This window comes from Anopheles bellator, chromosome 2 (genome assembly GCF_943735745.2).
Source record: "Anopheles bellator chromosome 2, idAnoBellAS_SP24_06.2, whole genome shotgun sequence".
NCBI classification, from domain to species: domain Eukaryota; kingdom Metazoa; phylum Arthropoda; class Insecta; order Diptera; family Culicidae; genus Anopheles; species Anopheles bellator.
The window spans coordinates 34,299,039-34,322,572 of record NC_071286.1 but is presented as its reverse complement, the minus strand read 5'-3'; the positions used below and the strand labels follow the sequence as shown (position 1 = coordinate 34,322,572).

Sequence of the window (23,534 nt, the reverse complement as noted above, 5' to 3'; positions counted from 1 at the left end):
CAGCTCTGTCCCTCTTGCTAGGATCATCGCACAGGCAGAAGGTAATGGTTGCATACACCGGCCACTCTGAGAGTTGGCTGCAATGCCTGGATGACCCCTTTTTGGGGTGGGCTCGCTTTCGCACTACTAGCCGGAGACGTGCCTCGTATTACTTTATAATTAATTTATGTGGATGAATGATTGCCTCCTGACGGCCGTCCGAGTGTACCGAAGAATTTAGAACTTTGCCGTGCGCACAGACCATTCCCAAGGGTATGTTTCGTTGTTGCCTACCTATTACCGGGAAGGGCCCGGGACGGTTTGCCACCGCTCTGGTAGACTTAAACGTTTATCATTTTCATGCTGCCCATCCGTTTGACGATGGGATGAAATTTTCTTGCCTTTTTCGAAGGTATTGCCGTCTGATGTAACAGGACAGTGTGACAGTTGACACTACGGCAGACTCGTTTGTTCGGGTTTGGCCCATAGACTTGTAAGTCACGGGCCAGTTCTCGGTGGGCGATTCCTCTGAATCTCACCAAGACGTTCCACCGGTCTCAATCTAATCAGAGGTGAAGGTGAAGACTTAAGCACGTCTCAAACAGCCTAGTGATTACACGATCTTTTCCATTTGCTTCATTTTTTACTTTTTCGCTCCTGGTCATCCCGTGAAGTGGGGATACTCCGACATCCGTTGTACTTTTTCATACTGCCGACCGTCGGACCGTCGGTGAGCTGGGCTCCCAATCAGAGCTTAGCCGTCAGGTGGAATTCATTTATCTTTAAAGAATTCAATTTGCGAGATTTTAATCAACGCTACGCAAGGTAGGAGAATCCGGCGGCAGTGCGAGCCTCGAAGGCCAGCCTGCTCCAGCGGGAGCAGGATGATGGGCTTCTTTGACCAGTGAATAATTTATTTGCGTTAACAAAAACATGTAAAACGAAGGAGGCCACTGAGCTAAAGCTCCTCAATTGGTTGGTTCACAATCAAAGCTAACTCATGAAAAGTAGACTTAATTTGACTGCTACAGAATGACTCGGTGTTGCTCCGAGAGGCAGGAACTCGATCTCGATGGTTTGCCCCAATATGCCTTGCGATTGCGATTTTTCAAACAACACCAACAAACAACAAACCAACGGGAAGAACTGGAACTCTGGAGTATCCTAGATAACCCATTTACACTTTAGACTTTCAGCTTCCACATCATTTAGTGCCATAAACATATTGCCATCGGAAAACAGTACGTCTTTTGTTTTTAAAGATAGTTTAAACTTTGCTAGTACCACTAGCACTAATTTGGTAAAATTTGTTTCCACTGCGGTGAATTGCAGATTTGATACCGGTTTGAGGGTTATTGATAGCTTGAAACAGTGTGGTCTTTCCGACATCCGCTGCAGGTGGCTATTGTTACACAAATGGAGAGAGTGCTTCAACATTGACTCATGAGAAAATAATTCAATTAGGGCTACGCGGCCGCCCAGGCTACGGGCGCAACGCCGTGGGATCGATGCATACGCACATAGCCAGCCCACCCCGGGTCCCTGGGGTGTAATCGTTTCACGGAGAAAACTGCGCTTTCCACTTTTCCGACCGGGCGCGGATACGGAGCTGACAACTCAATCATAAGGCCAGCCCATACTCGCACCCGTAAGCCACGTGACGGCAGACACGGACAGACCCGCCTGAGTCCGTTAATCGGTGCGATGGGAAGCCTGTAGAAAGGCACCCTACGCCTGGCAACCCTCGCGGGTTTACGGGCCCGTACACTTGTTGTCACGGAACCGGTGCCCGGTGGTGCCCTTGTAATTGTCGGGCGATTACCGGGTCGAACCCACCGGGGTGGCTATCATTTTCGCGTGTGATTTTCCACTTGCCGTAAGTCGAGGGCTGGGAAGCGCCAGCCCGGGGAAATGATAAACATATTTATAATGATATTATATCGCACGCAGAGCGCACTCCGGAGTTGATTCCACGTTTCGCTGGAGTATATCTGTGGCGTGATTATTAAATTAAACAACAGTACACCTCGTTCAGCCGCGGGTTTGGAGCATGCTGTCCGCGGCGAAGAGAAGCGATACGAGATGAAAGCCAGATCCCGTCGTACTCCGTAGGGACTCTGGGATCGGATGCCTCCTGGGAGCGTGTGATGCTCGATTGTCGGGGCCGGATGTTAGCCGTCGGAACACGGTGCAACACTATCTAGCAGTCGTCACCGAAAGTGCAGCAAGTGGCTGATTGTTCGGTGGCCATTGTAGCCAATTGTTGGAATCACCCGATTCCAATTTATTTGGTCCCTTGCGGGAGGTCCACCCGGACACGGACACTCGGCCCGCCCGTCTATGTTGGTAGCTGGCTCAAATTGACTTTTCAAGTACCGGATCGCGTCCGTTTAAAATGCACGGCTAAATATTTGATATCCTTCACGTCAACAAAACTGGGCCGCGGCACCGGAAACCACGCAGGGGTGTGCGCGGCGTGTTTCTTTCCATGTAGCTTTTCCGTAGAGGTACGGTCTCCATTTTCCGGTTTATGCCGCGATACAAGTTTTTCCTTTCGACGCCTCCACAAACGGGGAGGGTTTGTGAAAAATTAATTGAGTTAAAATAGAGTGTGAAAATCGGTCCGGTAGAGTGTGAAGGTGACGACTTTACGGCACCGGAAGCCTAGCGCTGGCTACACAGCCCCAGCGGTACCGGGGTTTCGGCCGACTAGAATCCGATTCGAAAACGATAAATTTAATAGGGCTCATCGTGTCAAACAACAGAACCCTGGCCCGGCTAGATGGGATCATCCGTCAGGTCCGCTGGAGCCGGTGGATTCCCGGCTCCGGACACTGCTAAATAAATGTACGCTCCATGGCTCTGACTGGTGGCCACCCGTTTCACTGACCGACTGCTAAGGCCCTTTTTGAATAAATATACTGTTTTAGATACCAATTGAATTGTGCCATTTCCGTTTGTTATGTGTTTCAGATTTGTTGGGCCGTTTTCGTTGGGTCGGTTCCGCCTGTTCAGCAGCAAGCAAACCCTCGCATTAGTTTGTATGGAACCGGGGCGCTGACCACCGCTGGCTGACCGTTCGAAATAGATTGCTCGGTATCCTATAAAAAATGTATGGTCAAGGAAGTGATTTTGCGATTCCGATTGCGCGGCGCGAACCATTTTGCCGTTCGCAAAGTGGTCGCTCGTTTTATTTTATTTGCTGGTCTCTGTCAATGTTTGGTTCGGATTTTCCCAGTCGTAGGATGTAGCCCCGACGGTCCGATGTAGCATGTTGGCGCACAAAGTCTTTGCTCGATTTACAGTGGGAAAGGCAAACGGTTCCCAGAATTGTCAGTGTGAATGGCATCGTTGTTTAAATAAATTGATCTCCGAACAACAAGTAACTGAAAACTGAGTGACTTTTTATATATTTAAAAACAAGCTTCGCAGGATGAAAGGTAGCCAGTAATAAGCGCTTCATATTTGCGCGTGAGAATTGGCCTGTCGTCCGACTGATCGAGTGAGGCAAATATCTGGTTTGTTTGTGCCATTTAATTGTGAGGCGCCATTAAGTTATAGGAAACCACTCAATGATAATGTCATCACATAAAGTCCTTTCTGCTGATACTGACGGACACGATTTATGTCGGACTCCTGTCCACGGTCCGAGCTTCCCCTTTTATCGACGCGGCTTTAGCGCTAATGTTTGGACGCTTTCTTTCTTTCCTCTGTCTCATAAATCAGTGCCCGTCAAGGTTCGTGACAATGGGATTAAAAATGAAATGAAAGCAAAAGACACGAACCTTTCATAAATGCACCAAATTCTCACGCAAACGAATCACGGAAAATTAAAACGATACCAACATGGGGAAAAAAATGTGAAATCATCAATTATGTTTGCTCGGCTTTTATTTGTTTCCCTTATAGTGGTTTACTTTTTAGTGTTAATATTGCCTACAGTTGTTGTTATCTTTCCAATTTTGCGCTTGTTCCCGGTGCCGGGGATGATATTAATTTTATTTTAAAATCCTTACAATGGCTCTGGCTTTTCCCCATCCGCTTGCGGCACACATTTTCGCTTATCTTACAACAGCACTGTGTCGTTGTGTTCGGCTGTATAAAGTGTAACGGTCGTCACTGTGCCCTGTGTGCCCCGGGGCCTTTCGCTTCAAGCAGTTGTTTCATTTTGACGCACACGCAGCGGCACAGGATATTAGTGTGGCTAACTAATCCTTTGCATACCACACACTCAATGTTGCACAATGATTATTTACAATGTTCCCCAACACTCAGGAGCATTTTAAGCGGAACCAAAAACCAGTCACGCCCCGTGGAAGAAACTGTTTTGCGTTATGAATTACCCACCATCTCGTGCTTCGCTAAAGATTGTATAGCCTTTAACCATAAAGGTTAGGTAGCACCAGAATTATGTGCTCCATTTCTAAATCGTATCGCCCCCAACCGAGGAAGAAGAGAGCTGTGGTTTATTTGCGAAATACTGTCTTCGTAAAGATGCACTTTCTTTATTTTCATAATCTCGAGATTCGTTTCCACGTTCAGTGCTTTCTTACGTTTCGTATGTTGCAATTGCGCTAAGCCTAGTCATCGTATCCTCAACCATCTACTGTTGATGAAGGTTCGTAGTTCATAGATTTACAGTAATATAGGGCCGGTAATTATGATTTCGTTTCACTTGCTGGGAATGGGAATGGGTATGGTTGAGGCTAAATTCTATCGTACATTCTTGATTCCAGTATTCCCGTCCAGCAGTGACGCACTCAGTTATTCAAGGTGGCGTTATAATTGTAATGATGTATACTTTTTACACAATCTCTGCACTTTATAGCTCTGCAGCAACATACACATCACTTTCACAGACAGACACTTTCGCTATCATGCTTCTACGTTCGCTCCAGCTAGGTGATTTTGATCCAACGACGTTCACACTCGGTTCGTTCAGCTCTAAACGTAATGTAGTTCTAAGGTTTCGCATGTCGCGAACGGGAAAACATTTCCATGGATTTTGCCATGCATAACAGACAAGCAATTCAACGATCTCGCACTCTCTGTCCATTGCCAGCGTGTATCACAAATCAAGCCAAAAACGGGACTGCGTTTGAGATTATTCAGTTCGATCCGTCCACGGTCGCCGAACTTCCACATCCAACCGCGACCGACCGGAATTAGCGGTTGATGGCTGATGTGGACACAAACCTGACGGCTGATTAACATCCCGCCGTATGGGCTTCGGCCCACGGTTGGAGGCCGTGCAGGGCGGCCAGGGGAGCCCCGGGCGTCGCGGCATTCGGCGGTGCCGCCGACGACGGTGGCTGACCGAATCCTTTACTGAGCGCTTCTGCTTGCAGCGAAAGCATTAATCGGTTCGCGGCTTGCCTTTCTGCTTCCCGTTCCTCGGCCGTTTGTCTCCTGAAATGTAATTTAGGCAGAAAAAACCGTCGTTAATTAGATAATTTGGCGAAAATAAAAATGAAGCGGTTTCCATTGAATAGCACACAGCTTAAGGGTTATAAAGTAGTTTGACTTATACCTGATAATTTAGTAGGTAATTCGGAAAAGCCGGAAAAATAGAACATCGGGTGTACAAGTATGTTTCCGAAGTTTGCCAACCAATTGTTTGAACATCTGGCACAGGATTTCAACTTGTTAAAGAATTCCTTGCTGAGCAGCACTTCAATTCTTACAAAAATGTGGCTAAAAGGGGAAATGTTCCCAAGAGGAAAACATCATTTGTCATGGACACTTTAAGTTTACAGAGATAGCGCAGACACATATAGAGTATTTCTTTTTTTTTCGTTTTTTCGTTTTTCGTAGAGTTTTTCTTTTGAATGTTTTTCACTTTTTTACTTAAATCCTAGTTCAATTAGCGTTGTTCAACAACAGCAGGTTGGCAACAGCTAGCTTTTGGTGTTTGCTAAGCTTTGTTTGTACGGTGACTTCTTGAAGCTATCAAAAAGCAGTTCGTTCATTATTATCGATGAACATATTTGTACTAGAAAATTGTTCTAGCAAATGGTTTCACATTTTCCCACCATTGAACCACGATGCACTATTATAACTCCTCGGAATAAAGCCGACGGTGGACAGTCTTTGAATCATTGAAACTTCGGCTAAACAGTAGTCTGAAGGTTTGCGATCCTAAAATATAAACGTTTGAAACCACCCATACTTTAGTACCAGAAATTGTTGGCTGCTGAAATCCGTTCTAATTTATTCTCAACATTCAACATTCGGTTCCACTTCGAAACGGCTTTAATATTTTTCGAGTCGAGCAATGTGTGTTTGGTAAATGAACAGACGACAAGAACTCGTCTCATTCCAACGCCTTGAATGTTTGGTGGAGAATGTGGTTCGATATTCATCGGTTTGGATATTTGCAAGAAAAACGCAAACGATTTCAATAAAAAATGGCTACCGGCTAAGCAAAAAATGTTCACCGCTCAGCTCAAGGGGCACGTGAGCGCGAGGGTAAAATAAATCGATCTTTTTAACAAGGCGAAAATCGTTGGCATTTTCCTAACCCCAAGCCCGGGTCGCTCCGTGGCTTCATGTCGACCGGGAGTTTTCGGGAGTTTTCCGGGCCAGGCATTAAATATTAACCGTGGTTGCCATCTTTTTAGGCGACTCTCGCCGAAGGGAAAACGGGGAACTAAGTGATTCGGGTGCCAAAGTAAAGAGTTTCCTTTTTTCCACGCGAACGTCCCCCGGCTGGCAGTGTTTTCCTGTTTTTGTTTGTTTAAAGAATTCCGTAATGGAGTTCGTTGTTCGGCGCAGCGGCGACCAATCGACCGTGACACGGGGCCACGGACCGGAGCCCCTCATTTCGTGCCCGATCGCTTGCGAGCACCGGCGGGAGTATCCACTTTATTTAAGTAGCATGATTTTTATTTTTCTCCGCCACAACAAAGGCTCGTAATGAGAGTTCGTCCATTTTCGTGTTGGAGCCCGCGACAGCTTTACTTACGGCACAGCATTTGGGTCGCAGTATCGATCACTCAACGCGCCAGCTCAGGACCGTAGCAAGAAAGGGGCCACCAACCAATCCAAAAGCAGGAACCATGCATTCGTGTGTCAAGATATTTAGAGACAGGGCTCGAAAAAGTCGCGTCGACGCAAACGGTCCGTGTTTTTGTTTTTTTCGCGTTAGGTCGTCATCGTTTTGGGAAAACTGTACTTCGTTATGAATTTTTGATGACCCGTTTTGAGCCCAGGACACCAGCGAGACACCGTCAGAATCTTGATGCAATATTAAAATCTTCATAATCGTTATGCAGGAAGATGAATTACCAGTGCAATGCGGACCGACCGACGGGCGGAAGTTTTTGTGGACACACTCCCCGACTACACCGCAGCACTTATTGACGTGATAATATGGTAATGATGGCTTTGGAATTTGTTTTTGAAATGTTGGACATATCAATAAGGCGCTCGTCGAGTAGCTGGCGAGGTGGCAAAAAGCCCATCCAGCAATGGAAAAAGTTGCTCTCAATGTTTGAGGTAGCCCCAGAATTAGTGGCAATTACTTAAACAGTCGGAAAACGGGAATTGAAATACCCCTGGGGCCGGTTATGCGTGTCGGATGAACCGGAGGAGTCTTCGGAACAAACAAACGTTGGCGCAAATCGTTGACATCTGTTTCCCATTCCAGCAATCGAATTAATCGGTTGCCTGTTTCGATACGTAATCAAATCGATACGAGTCGATGAATTTTTCACGAAATTCACTAGCTTCCGGTGCGCTGCCACCGGGAGAAAGAAAAACGAGAAAGATTACAACGGCATGCGTCGCACTGCCGGGGCTGGTAATTGAATTACTTTCCTTCCTGGAGTGTTCCTGGATTTTCCCGCTTCCGGGGGGAGTTCCCTGGCAGCCTAATCAAATCGTATGTGGCCCCCGAAACCTGGTTCCTGGTGGTTTTCGTATTTACCGTACATAAAACCAACTTTGTCACACGTTCAAACGACATGCATCGTGGATTGAGTTAACCAGAAGACGCTTCCGTGTGCAACGATCGGTAACATCAGTCATTGTGTCACATCGTCGCTTCTCGTCCCTCATGACGTCTCGGGTTGTCCGACCGCCTTCGGGAGGGGTTTTAATTGGAAAAAATTCGGCTCGGAAAGGGCGAAAAAAATGGCAGCTAATGCCCCCTGGGAAGGAGCGACAACATTATCTAATTATCAAACGGGTAGTTGATTATTTCGCATTTAATCGCGTCCCGATCGCAGTGCGACGCATGTTTATTGTCACAGTGCATTAAAACCCGGAACCCGGCGTTCGAAGGCGAAAAGCAAAACATCCATGAATAAGTAAGGAACCAGAGTAGATGCTCGTTAAATGTACAAACCAGCCCCCAGCACGTCTCAATCCTGTTTACTCCCAGCTCGCCGATGGTACTTTGTCGGATCGTGTGTAGTAGTGGAAAATGGACAATTTTCTTAAATCTTCCCACACTCGCACCGCCCATCAGTGGCATTTGGGTTCCGTGTGGGGTCCACTTTCTACATACATTCTTCGAACGAATCATTTATTCAGGAGTCGGCACCACTCGGCGGCTTCGGGATCGATTTCGGGCTCTGCGAGGCTGAATGGCCCAAAGCGCAGGGTGAGGTGGAAATCGGTTTCCTTTCAATCCCGAACACACCACCGTCCCGAGTCCAGGGCGACGGAGTGCAAATGTTGTTCGAAACGGTTTTTACGGCTACTATAAACGAGTGGAACCAAACGAGGTCGGGAGGACTGGGCTAAACGGGATTGGTAGTAATTTCCGACCGGTTCCGGTGCGGTTGTGTCGCATGCGTCGTGGCTTGATTCAGATTTTTATTGACTTCGGTTTGCGTGTTGGGACGGCTGCTGTCATTTTCATGCTGGTTGAGCGGGTCTGTGATTGGTTTGCCAAGCACCTGATTGCTCCGGCAAAGGAGTGTCCTAATCGGCCAACCGGAGCGAAATCGAGGAAAAGTGAAAAGCTCTCGTTACAGCTCATTTGGGGCACATTACGCGATCAACCATTGTCCACTTCTGTAACAGTAGTTACAGTAGTTAATATTTCTCTTCCAACACTGGATTTGTGTCAGTCGACCAACATTATTTGGCCAAGTTCTCTTGGATTTCTTTTTATATTTTGACGTCGAAACACGAAATTAATTGGAAAAGAATGAAAATTTCAAATGTGGACTTAGTGTGAATGATGGACAGATGTTAATGGAATTTTGTTTGTGGATTACTTGTAAACTGCTAAAACAGTAAATTCTGAATATTATTGTAATCTTTTATACCAGTTGAAGAAGGAAATTCGTGGAAAAAGGTTCTGATTGCAGAAGAAAAACCTCCTCCTTCATAAGTACAATGCATCCTCTGTCGCAAGAGCATTTTGACAATGGCCAAAATCGATTACTTATATTTCGAATTGTTGAATTATCCACCGTATTCACCAGGTTTGACCCCTAGCGTCTTCCATGTGTTTCCAGACCTAAAAACAATCATGCTCGGAGTATTTTCGCCATTACCTGGAAGTTTAAATATAAGAGCAATCTTGTGAGTCTTAGCATAAATTCTGGCACAGGTTCCCAGAACATTTTACGCTTCACAATGGAAAAAGGGCTTACATAGAGCTGCAGGTTGCTTCTGCTAGACCCTGTTCTTGCCCATAAACACTAGTTGTAAAACATTCAACGCAATTAGTAAACTCCTGCGAACGCGCTTCGAATGTGCCGTGCCTTCGTGTGAATGAAAGTTCCAAGGACCGGATGGAAGTAAAGAAAAAAAAGCCCGAAAAATCTAAATTGACACTGTTCCGAGACGTTCTGTTTAATGATTCATTGCCCAGCAGAAGGCCGAACGATTGCCGCCACCATCCGGTGGCGGTCGGTGGAGCTCCGACAATTGTCCCGGCTCCACATGGCACATACCGTCGGAATGCATAATTAATCCCGTTGGCACAAATTGAGCTCTACACCAGAACTGTCAGAATTAACGAACCTATCGATCCTCTGGTGCCACGGAAGCTGCGGCGGACGTTGCTGCCGGGTCATCGTGCTCGGCATTCCCAAATAGTCCGTCGCACGCTAAGCTCATATGGGTTCGTTACACGACCTGCGGGAGCTTCATCAATATTTAAAATCTGTAAAATTAATTTCCACCAGCTTGCGTTTGCGTGACACAGGCCCACTACCGAGAGCCTATCATCGCCGGTGACCACCGGTGACGGCGGGATCCGATCGTCTATCCATTGGAACTCAATCAGGGCGAAAACTAACTCTGGCACGCCCGGCCTGTGTGAAGCGGGTTGCAGTCAAATTGCCATCGGGTGGCATAATCAAATTTAAATGCGGATTTAGATAGGACTAATTTGGGAAGCGGTGCCGCGCGATTGCAGCGCGATTGTGGCCGCTGAAAGCTCGAAAGGCGTCATTTTGCAATGATGTGTTCGCAGGCGCTTCATCAATCATGCATACACGGCTGTCAGCGAATGAATGGCTGATTGCGTTTCATTTGACTGCAGAGTCCAACGGCGCAGGACCCGTGGCTAGAGAGGATTTCAATTGCACAACCGTCGGCAAACTGCGGAACATAATTCATACAGGAATTATTTGCATTATTTGCCCAACTGCTGTGACGTCCATGCAGCAGTGAGAGCTGCGAATCGGAATCGGTTTAAGTTTTCGGCCAAGGTTCGGAAAATAAATTCCATCACATCGAGGATCGTAGCGCAACCTCTGCAGTTATGGTGGTCCATCAAATTTAGATAAAATGTGTTGGCCACTCTCATAATGACAGGTTTTTGGCGAAAGGGATTATTAAATTATCACTAGCTGCCAGATGACTCTTGTTGGTATTTGGGGCGTTCTTTCTGGGTTGGGCACATGGCGCCGTTTCCGTCTAATGCCTTTGCACCCCTTTGCTTCGCATATGCTCCGAATATGATGTTTCGCGAATATGTTTGATTGGCCTTTTGGACACCCTAAGGCAAATTAATAAAATATTGATATAAACAGCAAACTGAAGAACAGTGGCTCTTTCGAAGATCATCCATCTGTGCTGCGCCAATTAATCGGGTTCTATGCGAAAGATGCCAATTCGAACTCGAGACAGCGCATCAAATTAAATGCAAAACTTTAATGGTTCTTCCATTTATAATACTAATAGTAAACATAAATTAAATAACTGAAAAACGTATTGGTTTAGGAAATAACAAGTAATAAATAAATAGCCATGCACAGGGGTCAAAATAGATTGTGTTAAGATGCAATTTATCACAACGTTTTACGTTTATCAAACAGCTCACGGGATCGGGAATTACAGAACAAGAAACGGAAGGCATCATTCATTAAGGAGATGTGCAAAAGTCGGGATGATTCTGTTCGGTGATAAAGGTACCTCTGGGCAAGTTAGCATTTATAACGTAAAAATAATCTCCAACCGTTTCAGCCGACAATCCCTTGTACATCCCCGCTCGGAATCGGATCGCCGCTCCTGTGGTAAAGTTATGCAAAACTTCACCGAGGATCTCTTCTGCGTGTGGGCCACTTAGCAAGAGGCTGTTGAAATTTAATGTAATTACTCCGCTATTTAGATAATTAAGTCCCGGGACCGTTCTCACCCGAAGGGCTCTCACTCGCAGCGCTACACACCGTTTCGTTATCAATCCACCGGCGGGAGGATGTTGGGTCGCGGGCGAGCGGGCCCGTAACGACGGGCCCTACAAGGGTAGCTCCAGCTCCTTGGCCCGTTTCCGGCTTTCAACGGTCCGGACGTCGGAATATTAATTGATTTTTAAATATCTTCTAAGAAACCGCAATCGCGCACACTCGGCAAATGGACGGTGTTTCAAGATGGATGGCACACGCAGGGCTCGGTTCCGCTCGCCGCTAGGCTCGGGAAGGGAAAATCGGAAGGATTTTGGGGTGATGAATTAACGGACCCGTGGCACCCGTCATAAAAAGCGATCCTTTATGGCGTCAGTTTTATCAAACACTTACAGCACCCAGAGAAGGATCTGAAGTCCAGGCACAAGAAAATGGAGCAGCCCTAAAACAGTGCTTCCTGCCATCGCTACCAGCAGGAGCAGCGAATGCCACCGTCGGCCATCCGGCGGTTGGACTTTTTAGCGCGCGATAAAATGGCGTACGGAATGGATTTGGGTTCACCTTTTTTCTAGCATCGCCAAAGTGCTGGCCACTCTTGCGTCGCGTAATGAAAGCATGAATAATTCAGCAATCGTAATTAGAAATGTTAATCTAGTAATTGTCCGTGCCTCACCTAATTGTTTCGTATAAATTACGTTAAGCAAAAGAACGCAAAAAAAGACAAACACGAACATGAGGCAGAGCTAGGCCCACCAGCGATCCGAAGCACTCTGGCCGCGCAATCCGGTTCGTTGTTTCGTAAATCGCGTACGATCCTTCCGCCGAGTATAGCGAAAAAGGCCTCGTCGGTGAGCCACAGTTTTTGTTTTGTTGTGCAGCTCGTATGTGCCGGATTTTCGCAAAAAGGATTGGTAGTCGAAACCGAGCACTCGATCCGATTATGGTGGAATTATGTTATTTTTAATTGAATTTCAATTAACGGATTGGCTCGCCGACCACACGGACATCGTGTCTTAACGGCGCTGCAGACGGTAGATGCATATCTGTTGAGCATGAGGCCCCCCAAAATAGATCCCGGTCGCTGGCGGACGAAAAGGATTCAGGTTGCAGTGGTCCAAGGCACTCGTTTGCGATTCGATGGGGTTTTGTAATTGACAAGACACAGCGCTTTGATTGAATCAGCCGTTTGGAACGGCTGATTGGTCGGCTCTTCGATGGCATTGCAGCTCCGAACTGCCCAGAGTCGGTCGCCAAGGTTTGAGGTATGTTTTTTTTCACGTTCTTTTCCACTGGGATTGTCAAATGTCACATTGCTTGTTCCTTGTGGTCATCGTAGCACAATAGTTGAGCGGGAAAAAGGAAACCCTGGACTGAGCAGTCGAAGTGTCATAGGATGCGCCGCAGTTTAACGTCAGAACTGTGTCTGACCGTTAGTTGCCATTCACAAGTTTGCAATTTCGACTCTCATTTATGGTTTTGACCATTTTGCGATTGTTTTCGACAACAAAGTTAACCCAATGTTTTGCGTTGTGTACCACCGCACAGGTCCAATGCTGGCTCCTCATCAAAGGAACGGCGTTAATCGCACCCAAATCCTCGTTTCATTCTGGCCGTCGACGGTCACGTTTTCAATTTTAATTTCGTCCGCTAGTTCAATCGAAATGCGGGATTTCCGGAGTTTAGGATGCCAACCATTTGAAAATCAATTAGGCGGCCCCGAGCAGCGAGTGTCATATGGCCGAACGGTTTCATTCATCACCAACGCCGGTCTCCGGCAAACCAGCACTGCGGAACAACAAAACAACAGCGACCTACCTCCATTTTGTACGTCTATTCTGGAACCATGTTTTAACCTGTGCATCGGTCATCTTCAACCCTCTCGCCAGGGCCGCCCGTTCCGCCGACGCTAGGTACTTCTGTTTGTGGAACCGCTTCTCCAGCTCTGCCACCTGGATCCGAGTGAACGAGGTACGTGGTTTTTTCCGCTTCGGTGGCGTTCGATTCTGATACGGGTGGCCGATACGCCGGGCAATCGGGAACGCTGCAACGGTACCAGTAGATAGAACATTTGAAAAAAAACGGCACATTCAGTCATGTACAAGTGGTCAAGGTTGGGGGGGTTAATGAACTCTATGCTGTAGAGTACCAGCAATACATGGGGGAACTGTTTTCCAATTCAATAAGTCAATTCCAATAAGTAAGGTGAAAAACAAGGTATGGTCACAGCAAATCTTAGCCAAGTAAAACACTCTAAGTTTTGCTGTTACCATGCCTTAATGATAGAGTTCCAATAAAAATCTAAATCTAAATCTAATAATCTTTATCTAAATGACTTTCAAATCAGGAATAAACCACCACAACAAGGAGTAGTCAAATTATCATCATTTAACTTCTAGCAAAGGTATCTCCAGCAACTTTCACCTCTAGAGCTTCACGAAGAAACCGTTCTTTATTTTCCAAAAATTGTGTCCTAAACTCTGTTATTTCCAAAAATATTGAGCACAAATTTACGAGTTTTACCGAGTACATAAGAAAACATTTGTCTTATTTGGCTTAATAATCGTGCGTTCTGCTTCGATTTGGCTTTCGGTTCCCAGAAGCATCCTGTTTCGATCCAAACGATTGAAGAAGTGTTTGAGCATGCAATTTACAGACGAGCGAGGATATTTGAGTGTTTTAACTACGCCATAATGACAGTTAAACGTAATTTAAAAACCTTTTCTGCAGATTCTGTGGGATTTCCGTTTGTATTTTTCCTGCGATTACATGAGCAAAACCATGCGCCCAAGACTCCAGAATCCAATTACTGTTTGAGCAAGTTTTGCTGTGTCCTCCCGAATTTTTGGCCATACAATTTTGAGATCAACCAGATACACTCACATCGGAACAGTCTCGATGACGGCCAGCCCGGTATTTATAAAATAAAAACCACAATCACTCGCACTCGGTGTCACGTTCGTCATAACGATTTCGCGGAAGGCTCCTCATCTAGACATTCATAAAATGTCCATCACCGGGCACGATACTCGCAGCAGGAGACGAACGGCGAACGAAAACGTGTAATTCAGTCCGTCATTTACCGCACAAAACCAGCTCATGCTAAACTTTATTGCTGTTCATTAAGTGCCGCACTGATATATGTGCATTTTGCTTTATTACTCCCGGAGGCTGTTTCTGGCGCGACAAAAAGCACGGCCACGGCGGCCTTAAGTGCAACGGCAATTATCGGCGGCGATGGCATTCCGGTCCCGCTCCGGCGGCGACGGTGGCGGTTGCATGTTTTATCATCGTTTAAGTGTATGAATTTAAAATAAATGAACCCAATTATACATCTCGGATCCGATCCGATCCGATGCCGTCCCTTTCGAGGGCCTTCTAAACATCGCTTCCTCCTCTTTCAAATTCCAAACCCACGCTCAGAGCGGAGTATCCGATTTTATGGGTTCCATCAAACGTTATCCAATTATGACAGCAAACGCCGGTCCAAACAATCGGTGCGACGGTGTGTAACTTCAAGGCTGACAAAGAGTTATGGCGAACTACTGCGCAGAAATGAACTAAATTTATAGGTGGCCAGAGTGTGCAAAATAATAATCCCACTGAAGGCCAGATCTTAAAAAAAGACTGGAGCTTTCCTGAAAGGGGGAAGCAAGCCAAGGCGACTGACTAGAACAATGGCAGCATACATTAAAAGTCGTGTCTTGGAGACACGAATCGAAAGTGAGTAGTGCCTTGAGTAACTTTTTAAGATTTTGAAGACACAACACATGTTTTTGAATCATATTGAAACTGAAAACTCAATCTATTGAGTAAAATTTTCGTTGGTACGTAAAGATTCGAGTTATATGATGAACAACGATGAAAAATGGGAACAATAGGTTATCTTAGCGTCACAAGAGGTTTAAGATAAAAAGTAGTTTTATCAGTTTACAAACCATTCTTAATTTTTATATGAACCATCCTTTACAAAGTGGTAAGGGACACCGTTCCACTATTATTATAGAAAAAAAATCGTTTTTATTTCCGTGTTTACCATCATTTTGCAAAGCACACCCTTTCTTTCAGGAAGCTTTCAAGCATTTGTTGTGCCTAGTTGGTCCTTTTTTTTACATCTTTTGCATTGCAAGTCTCTTTACTGCTCTTTCCATCCCTAAACTATCAACACAAAACATTTAAAACTTTTAAACAACCCACCAAATAAACTATGGAAAAATTAAGGGTTGTCCATCTAGTGTTCCATCTAGGATTCCGAAGATGGGGCTCAAAGTATCGATTGTGTCTTGAGCGGCAGTGATGGAAATGAGCTTTAATGAAATGAGCGTTTGAAATTTCGTACAGTTTGAGTTGAAGACTCAACACTTTGGAAATAAGTTTTTAGTATATACCAATTTTTAGCAATCGTAGTGCGCTCCTTTTCGTAATTGTAACCATAACTGCTAAATGTTTACAATTTCCAGAATGAAGTGTGACATTGAAGTTTAATATCCAAACAGTCGATGGATCACCGTATATTTTTAACATAAGTGCACTGTTTGAGTAGCTTTCTGGGGTAATTCAAATAAATATGGAATGTATGCTCAAATGCTCCATTACCGCGTGTAGATGATTATGGTACCAACAATTACGGGAAACATTCGTTACACAAACGGTTGGACATTCTAGCGCAGCTACTTTGTAGCCCCATAGCCGGTAAACGGCGTAACGGGGGCCACCTTTGGGGAGCAAGTCGAACACTTCATAAACACTTTACGTGTTAAAAGCATCGTTTTTCGTGCACTCACGCCTTTGGGGGGCGCCAGCAAATCCCTCTAAGCCGCCGGCTCACGAAGGTGCGGGTTCTTGTGCGCGAAACCACGGCGACCGATATTGCAGGGAAGGATCAGAAATCAATTCACTTACTCCCCGAACAATTCTCCTTTCGATGGCGGTGGCGGTAAACACCGTTTCCCCCTTTTTGCCGCCCTCACCGTCCTCGGCGGGCGCCATAACGGCCCGCAGCAATCCGACCCCAGCGTCGGTGAGTGAATTGTAAATTTCTGGTTTTTATCGGTGAAATAAAATATATTATTTATAGTTATAGGATGATAACGCGCCTTGAACCGCAGCGCCGAGCCGAGCGGAGCCGAGCGTCGAAAGCGAAATCGGGTGCAGGGCCGTGAGTGCGCTCATCGTAAATGCGTGGTCTAGAAAACGCGGTCTAATCCTTGGGGCGGGCCTGGGCCGGGTGGGATGCGGACTCGAACGGGTGACACACACCCGGGCGTAAGTGCGGCAAAAGCTCATGTACAACTCAATTACAACGCAAGCCGGACACCGCACACGCAGCAGCAGCCTTTGAGCCTTCGACAGCCATCGGCAACGACACCGACGCCAGGGAGTCCATAATGGGCCCAGAAGGTGCCCGATTGGGGCGCAGCGTAAAAAACGGAACCATGTCGAAGGGTAAGATAGTCAGCCGGAGAGATAGACACTAGGCACGGCTCTGTACGTACGTATTACACCAGAGAGTGCCCGTAGAAGGCTACCCATGCCCCTTGATATGCGCATTGCGGCCTCGAAAATGGGTTCCAGCCAACTCGACAACGAACGACGGAGTACTTAATCCCAATTAATTGCCATCGCCGCTGGCTGCGGCGCGTGACTGGGCGGGTGCCACAAAATGGAGCAATATCGTTAAGGAGCTTTCCAACTTCCGCTCAAAACCGTCGGGCTCGCAGCTTGGCGAAAGCAAAAAGGGTCCGAAATGGTGGGGTGGCTCGATGGGATAATCATCTTTTCAATAATCGAGCCCACAATCGCCTCGGGGAACGACGTGGCAATTGATCCGGCCTCGAGTGGTGCACGCTGGGGTTATTGATTGTTGGTGGAATCGATTCGGACGTTAGCCTTTATTGGGATTTGGGTCCAGCAAGATTAAGGTGTCGGGAATCGTCGGTCAGCAACTAGCGGATCTCGACTTCATCGAACTCCAGAAGTGTCCGGTCAGTGGAAACGCATCGGACACGCCGACTTGTTTAGTTTTGTCAGTCCCGTGCCGGCCGAAGCCTGCACCTGAATTCCAGCTCGGGGAGACTTCAAGAGCGGAAACACATTTCTATCGCAGATTGTCCACATCCGCTGCCTGGTATTCGTGCGCCGGGCGCATCCGTGCCACACGAAGCTCCACGCAACGGCATTCCATCGGGACCGCTTCTAATCACGAAGAGGTCGACCCGACGCCGCAGAGGTCCGTTCCGTTTCAAATCACGCTGCTACCTGCGCTGCAGCGTCCTATCGTTGGCCTCTTCCGGAACCCGGAGTTGGTAGGAAGTTCGTTATTAAAGAACGGTGAGGGAAAAAAGCACAAAACATCAACCTGATGAGCTCATCGCCAAAGCCTGTGGTCCTCGTGGTCCGGGAATCCGGACTCCTATTTTGGGTGTTTTCGCGGATGCGGCGATATGCAGTCCGTTCGTGGTCCGTGTCCGGCGTGTGCGGAAGATTTGGGTACAAATTATACACTGCCTCTGACGCCAGCTGTCCGCTTGGCGCGTCGCATAACCGATGACGGGCTAATGAGACCCCGGACCGTGAGCTTCGTGACACACGTCATGGCGCGGAGAGGTGCACTGCAGCTGGCTGGCTTTCGGACGAAGGTTAATTCAGAATTCGTCAGAATTCCAATTTCAAGTTGGCACAACTGGATAGCTACTTCAACGCAGGTTTCAGGGTGTTTGAAGGTAACGTCGATTCGATGTACAGGGTGTTCCATCACAATCCAACTATTTAATTGTGTAATAACTCCGCTATTTGTAAATCGATTTTAACAAATTTGCCAGATTATAAAATTTTAGTCTATGCCGTTTTAGTTATAAATAAATTTATAGAAAACAGCGAGCGGAAATTGTAGCGCTCTACAATGAAAATAATCGTTCAACTGTGAAAACTGTGCGTGCATATTAAAGCCGAATTTTTGTCTGAAAAAGGACGCTTTTTGCATGTCTAATGGAGGCAATTGATTTGATCGATATTTATTTTTGGGTAAATTTTTAATAAACGGCATTCCATATTACACATAAATCTTGTTTATTTATCAAAATCGACTAACAAATAGCGAAGTTATTTAACATTTAAATAGTTGGATTGTGATGGAACATTCTGTACATTCATTGAAACAATTGTGGAGAAGTACCCAACAATTCAGTGGCATTGTTTCCGGCAGGTAATGGTCCGGTTGGATGTCCGATTGATCGATCGTTAGATCTCCCGAATGTGACACATAATTGATTCGAAATTTTTAAAGCAGCTTTCAGCCACCGAAACGGATATTTAAGGTCCTCGTCAGCTTATTTAAGTTCAATCTTTAAAAAGACAATATGCACACTTAAAATCAGTCACACGCCATCGGACATTTTCTCGTTCTGGCCCATCAGAAATAATGGTCCGCGGACCGCATCGTGCTGCCGGGTTTCGTCGGTCGGTGATGTCCGAAAGGGTCCAAAAAGCCGCCATCGCCACTCGGCGTAAGGTTAGGTGGCATGTAATTGTCCCGGGTTTTGTTTTACCACAACCATTTGCTCTGCAGCTGCGCGTAGTAATTGCCGTTGCCGAACTCCCGCGCACTCCCTTTTTCTGTCCGGAATTGTCGCGGGCACAATGGTCTCCATTTTCTGTCGGCGCGGCTTTCGGACAATAATTGTACTCGCAACCGTCCAACAGCAACAACAACCGCGGCCTCGGCGGCCAATCAGCGGGTGTCGTACAATTATCCTCGTCGGCCGGGTTGCGGCGCCTTGCAGGAAAGAGCCCTCAGAGCACCCTATGTAATCTGCATTTTCTACAAGCTACCGTATGCTCCGTTTTCACGTCCATCCCGGGGTCCATTTTTGTTGGTTTAATTTGGCTGAAACAAAAAGGCTTCCCCACATGAACCACGCGATCCATCGAATCCGCCGAATTTTCTCGCGTTGCGAGGCGGCTTCCGGGTGGTTCTTGGCGTTAAGGTACCATCAACCTTCGAGTGGAAATTATGCAACAATCAACTTGGACGGACCGGAGCCTCGGAGGACTCGGAGCAAAACCCTCGGAAGTTGCCGGTGCCGGTCGGGGAGGTCGGCCCTCGGTCGGTCGGTTAATCTTTTAAGTAAAGAAGCATGTACCATCCTCCGATAACGACTCCACGCTGGGTGAGGTATAGTGTTGGGCTTTCGGCTCTCCACTGGCCCAAAAAGGTGCAAAACGGTCAACATAAGATGTCAGCTTAATTGGCCCGGGCTCTCCGGGTGTCCGGAGTTGCCTTGTTCCGGGTTTTGGGCTCCCGACAAAAAACAGAAAATCAAAAAAAAAAAACGGCCATGAATGAATTCGAACGAGCCGAAGAGAGCAGAACCCGACCAACCTCAGCGGCCGACCCGTGGTGTGCTGGAATTTGTCAACATGGTCTCAATTTATCCCGTGGCGCCCCTCGAGGGTTCTAATGGGCGAGAGAAAGCGTGGACATAAATATGTCAAACGGTTTTGTGACCAGCCGTGGGGAAGCGGAACACTTTCCGTGGCCTCGCGTCTCTAATTGAAAGCATGCCCGTGGCTTTGCTTTATCTCGAAAGCCCAAACATGAGTCAGCCTCGGGTGGCGTTTTCCGCTGTCCTCGAATGCCGTCAGTCCAGTCGTCGGCCGGCGGTGATTAATATCGATTTAATACGCGCTCTGTGACTCCGGACTCCGGCAGTCGCTTCGATTTTATGCGTTTTCGGTTTACGCCGGTTTCGGTGCTGGCAGTCGAAAAAACCAGTTTCTGTGATTTTTGGCGCCAGCCGTTTGGTGAATGATTCCCGATGCTTTGGCGAAATATGATTCAAACGAGGGTCAATAGGGGATCAAACACATTTACGATCGATTGCTTACGTCCCAGCCAGCTTCGAGAGTCCGTTTGTCGGGCTTCTTCGCGTGACGTGCCAATCGACGTGCCGCCGATGGAGTGTGCTGAGCGTTTTTTAAGCCAATAATTAATTATAATAACACGATATCGCCTCCGGGAACGGTTGTTGGTGCCACGGTGGGATTCGGCCTCCTTGGAGCTTGTTGCGGCTTTATTTATTGCCCCGGCCGGCGGTCAAAACGGGCCCGGGCGAGATAATGCTGATCGGAGAATGAATTTTGGGTAATAACATCTATCGGATTACATCCGCCAGATAGGCGGACGTCACCGAAGGAGCGGACGCGTCACGCAAACCATCACCACGGCCGCTACCGGGCTTCCGTGGAGCCGCCTTCGAGCGTTTCATTAATCTTTCTCAAGCGCCCCAAAATGGATCTTCCCCCGGGGCTCCCAAATAATTTGCCGTTTAAAGTGCTTCCGATATAATTATCGACCATCGACGGAATTCTCTCCAGGAACGGAGAAATCAGAATTTCGATAACTAATAAACGTGCGGCAGTCACATCGTTTCGGACCACGGTGGCACTTACCAGCTAGCCGGTCTTTGACGGCCTGATGAGCGAGGGCGGCAGGGTGCAGGGGCGGCAGGGTCCAGGACAGTGGATTGCAGGGTCCCCGCTGGGGAGGCACTCGGAGGACGTGGCCGCTCGGGTAGATCGGGTAGCTGTACAGGGCGCCGGCCGCGTACTGGAGGCTCCCCGGCGACCCGGCCGTGATGTGGTGTCCGTTCTTGATGAGCGCCTCCGGCGTGCTGTCCTCCGAGAGGGCCTCCTTGTCCTTCTGCTCCCGCTCGTACGACTTGCCCAGTAATCGTGATATGCTGAAGGGCAGGTTTTCGTTCGGCGATCGCGTCGTCGGCTCGGTGGCGTGTGTTTGATGGTCACTGGAAAGGCAGAACGGAGAAGGATACGGTCAACAGCTCGCTCATCGCTTTACCACAATTCCGTCGAACCCTCCTGGGGGGGGCACTTGCTCATAAATTCGACCATTTAACAGTGTGTTTTATAAGGACAGCACAGAGTTTTTGGAGAGAATCCCCTGAATATTTCATTCAGGCTTCCTATTCGCTCTCTATTCCATCCTCGGTGCCCTCGGAGTGCTGATGTCAGGATCATGACCCGATACAGTAAACGACGCTCACCGGGAAATACTTGAAGTATTCCGAAGCCAAAGCGCCACAAGGCGGCACCGGGAAAGCTTCTGAATAAAATATAAGACACCCCTTTTTCGGGCGGCCGCAAAGCGATATGAGAACGTCTTCCGGTCCGGTCCGTTTGAAAACAATCTCCTTAAATCATATCACTCCCAAAAGGTTCGAAGGGGGGGCCCTAGAACCGACCCGGTGGATGCGGAATCGTGTGGTTGGGTAAACGATAAACATGAGCCGAATATTAGTTACACTACGATAACGCGCAGCTCAATCTGCTCCCGTGGTTGCGGTTGCTGGCGATGATTCAAGCGACCATTCCGTGTGGCATAGTTTGGTGCTTAATTAATTTGTAAACTCGGGTCGGGCGGCTTTCGCTATTTCATAGGCCTGGGTTCGGAATAGTGGCGAACTTTCGGGCCAGCTCTATGATTTAGCTGCAGAATGCGAAAAGAGCCAAGGTGCCAGCCAGGTGCCCCAACGGTTCCCAAAGAATAATCAACCGACGGATAGCCAAACGAAACGACGTTTAGAGACCCTAATTAGAGCTAATCGGCTTGATGAATACCATCTTGTCTTCATTAGCAGCCGAGCGATTGTAGGTCTAATGGAGAGCGCTTACCTCGCTCTAACGGTGCAACGCCGAGGAACCCTTTCGCAATCGACGCGCAAATCGCAAACTAATTATGTTAAAAGCGCTTTAAAAACTCCGAAATTAATTTGGCCGTTTCGGTCGGCGTTTCCTAAGACACGTAATTTTCGCTTTGCACAGCATCTACATAATTAGCACTGCGAGCAGAGATTTGCTTCAACTCGCAGAGCACTTTGGATGGGCAAACACGGCAAAAGTATTTTCAACCCAGAATGTATGAATCGCGGCGCGGCGTACCTCGTGGCTTCCGATTCGTCATAGCAGGATCCATTTCCATCGCCATCCAGATCGATGTCCTCCGAGCCACTGTTGTAGGACACCCGGGACTGACAGTCGGAGTCCGCGTCGACGTTTATCTCCTGATCGAGATCCTGGTCCTCGTCCTCGTGAGGGGATGACATTATCACCAGGGGCGGAATTTTGGCGAATTTACCGTACGAAACTACACTGGCGATAGTGACCACTGGCGATGTCCTGGAGTCTTTCCACACGATTAACTCCAACTTCGCGGAGCACTGACATGCGTATCCGCGTGGACGATAGCTGCGATTGTTGTTTTTATCTTGCCTCAGAAACTTTGCCTAGCAACGCACTCGTATGTTTCACATCGAATCAAGATCCTAAACGAGACCGATTTGACCGGCTCACTTTGATTGGCTCACTTTCGGGCTGTTTGATTGCCAAACAATTTCAGCAACTCATCATCGGCAAAATGCGATCAACACCACTCACACCCGGAAACACCGATGACACGCGCGACAACGGAGCAATAATCGATGACGACACTTCTCTAACGAGTCCCCGCAGATCGAAACGTCATTAAAATCCCACCAGCGGCAACGGATCTCCACGGCTTTTGCGCACAATGATTTCGCACTTCCCTTTGTCCGGGTTCCCGGGGAAAACAATTCGAACGAACTTCCTGTTGGAGTCCTTCGACGGACAGGCGGCAGAACCCTTTCGTCGTGGTCGGGCGGCAAACGCTAACTGACGCGATTCCGGGGAATTGTTTGATCCGATGGCGCCACTTGTTTGACCGTAGCTCCGCCCACTTTGCGGCGCTCGCAGCCAGGCCGATGATTGGCCGATCCCGCTGCCGGATGCGATTATTTTCCATTTTCCCGTTCGTGGTATGTGTGTCAGTCGCAGGAAAACGATCGGGAAAACGTTGATGGTTTATGGAAAAGCGGCTGCTCCTGCGATGAAAGATAACGTTCGTGGTGATTATGTTGCATCGTTTGGTATCGTGTG

The 23,534-nt window shown here is 47.6% G+C and overlaps 1 protein-coding gene across 1 annotated transcript; it reads right to left on the bottom strand.

Annotated features, from left to right (window-relative positions):
* Positions 1-5,186: 5,186 nt before the first annotated feature.
* LOC131210709 (T-cell leukemia homeobox protein 3) lies at positions 5,187-22,684 on the bottom strand. The gene is made up of 4 exons (XM_058203991.1): positions 22,521-22,684; positions 21,015-21,367; positions 13,383-13,608; positions 5,187-5,388 (listed from the first exon to the last, which is right to left on the bottom strand). The coding sequence occupies exons 1-4, from the start codon at positions 22,682-22,684 to the stop codon at positions 5,187-5,189; spliced, it is 945 nt and encodes a 314-aa protein (XP_058059974.1).
* Between the last annotated feature and the right edge of the window lie 850 nt (positions 22,685-23,534).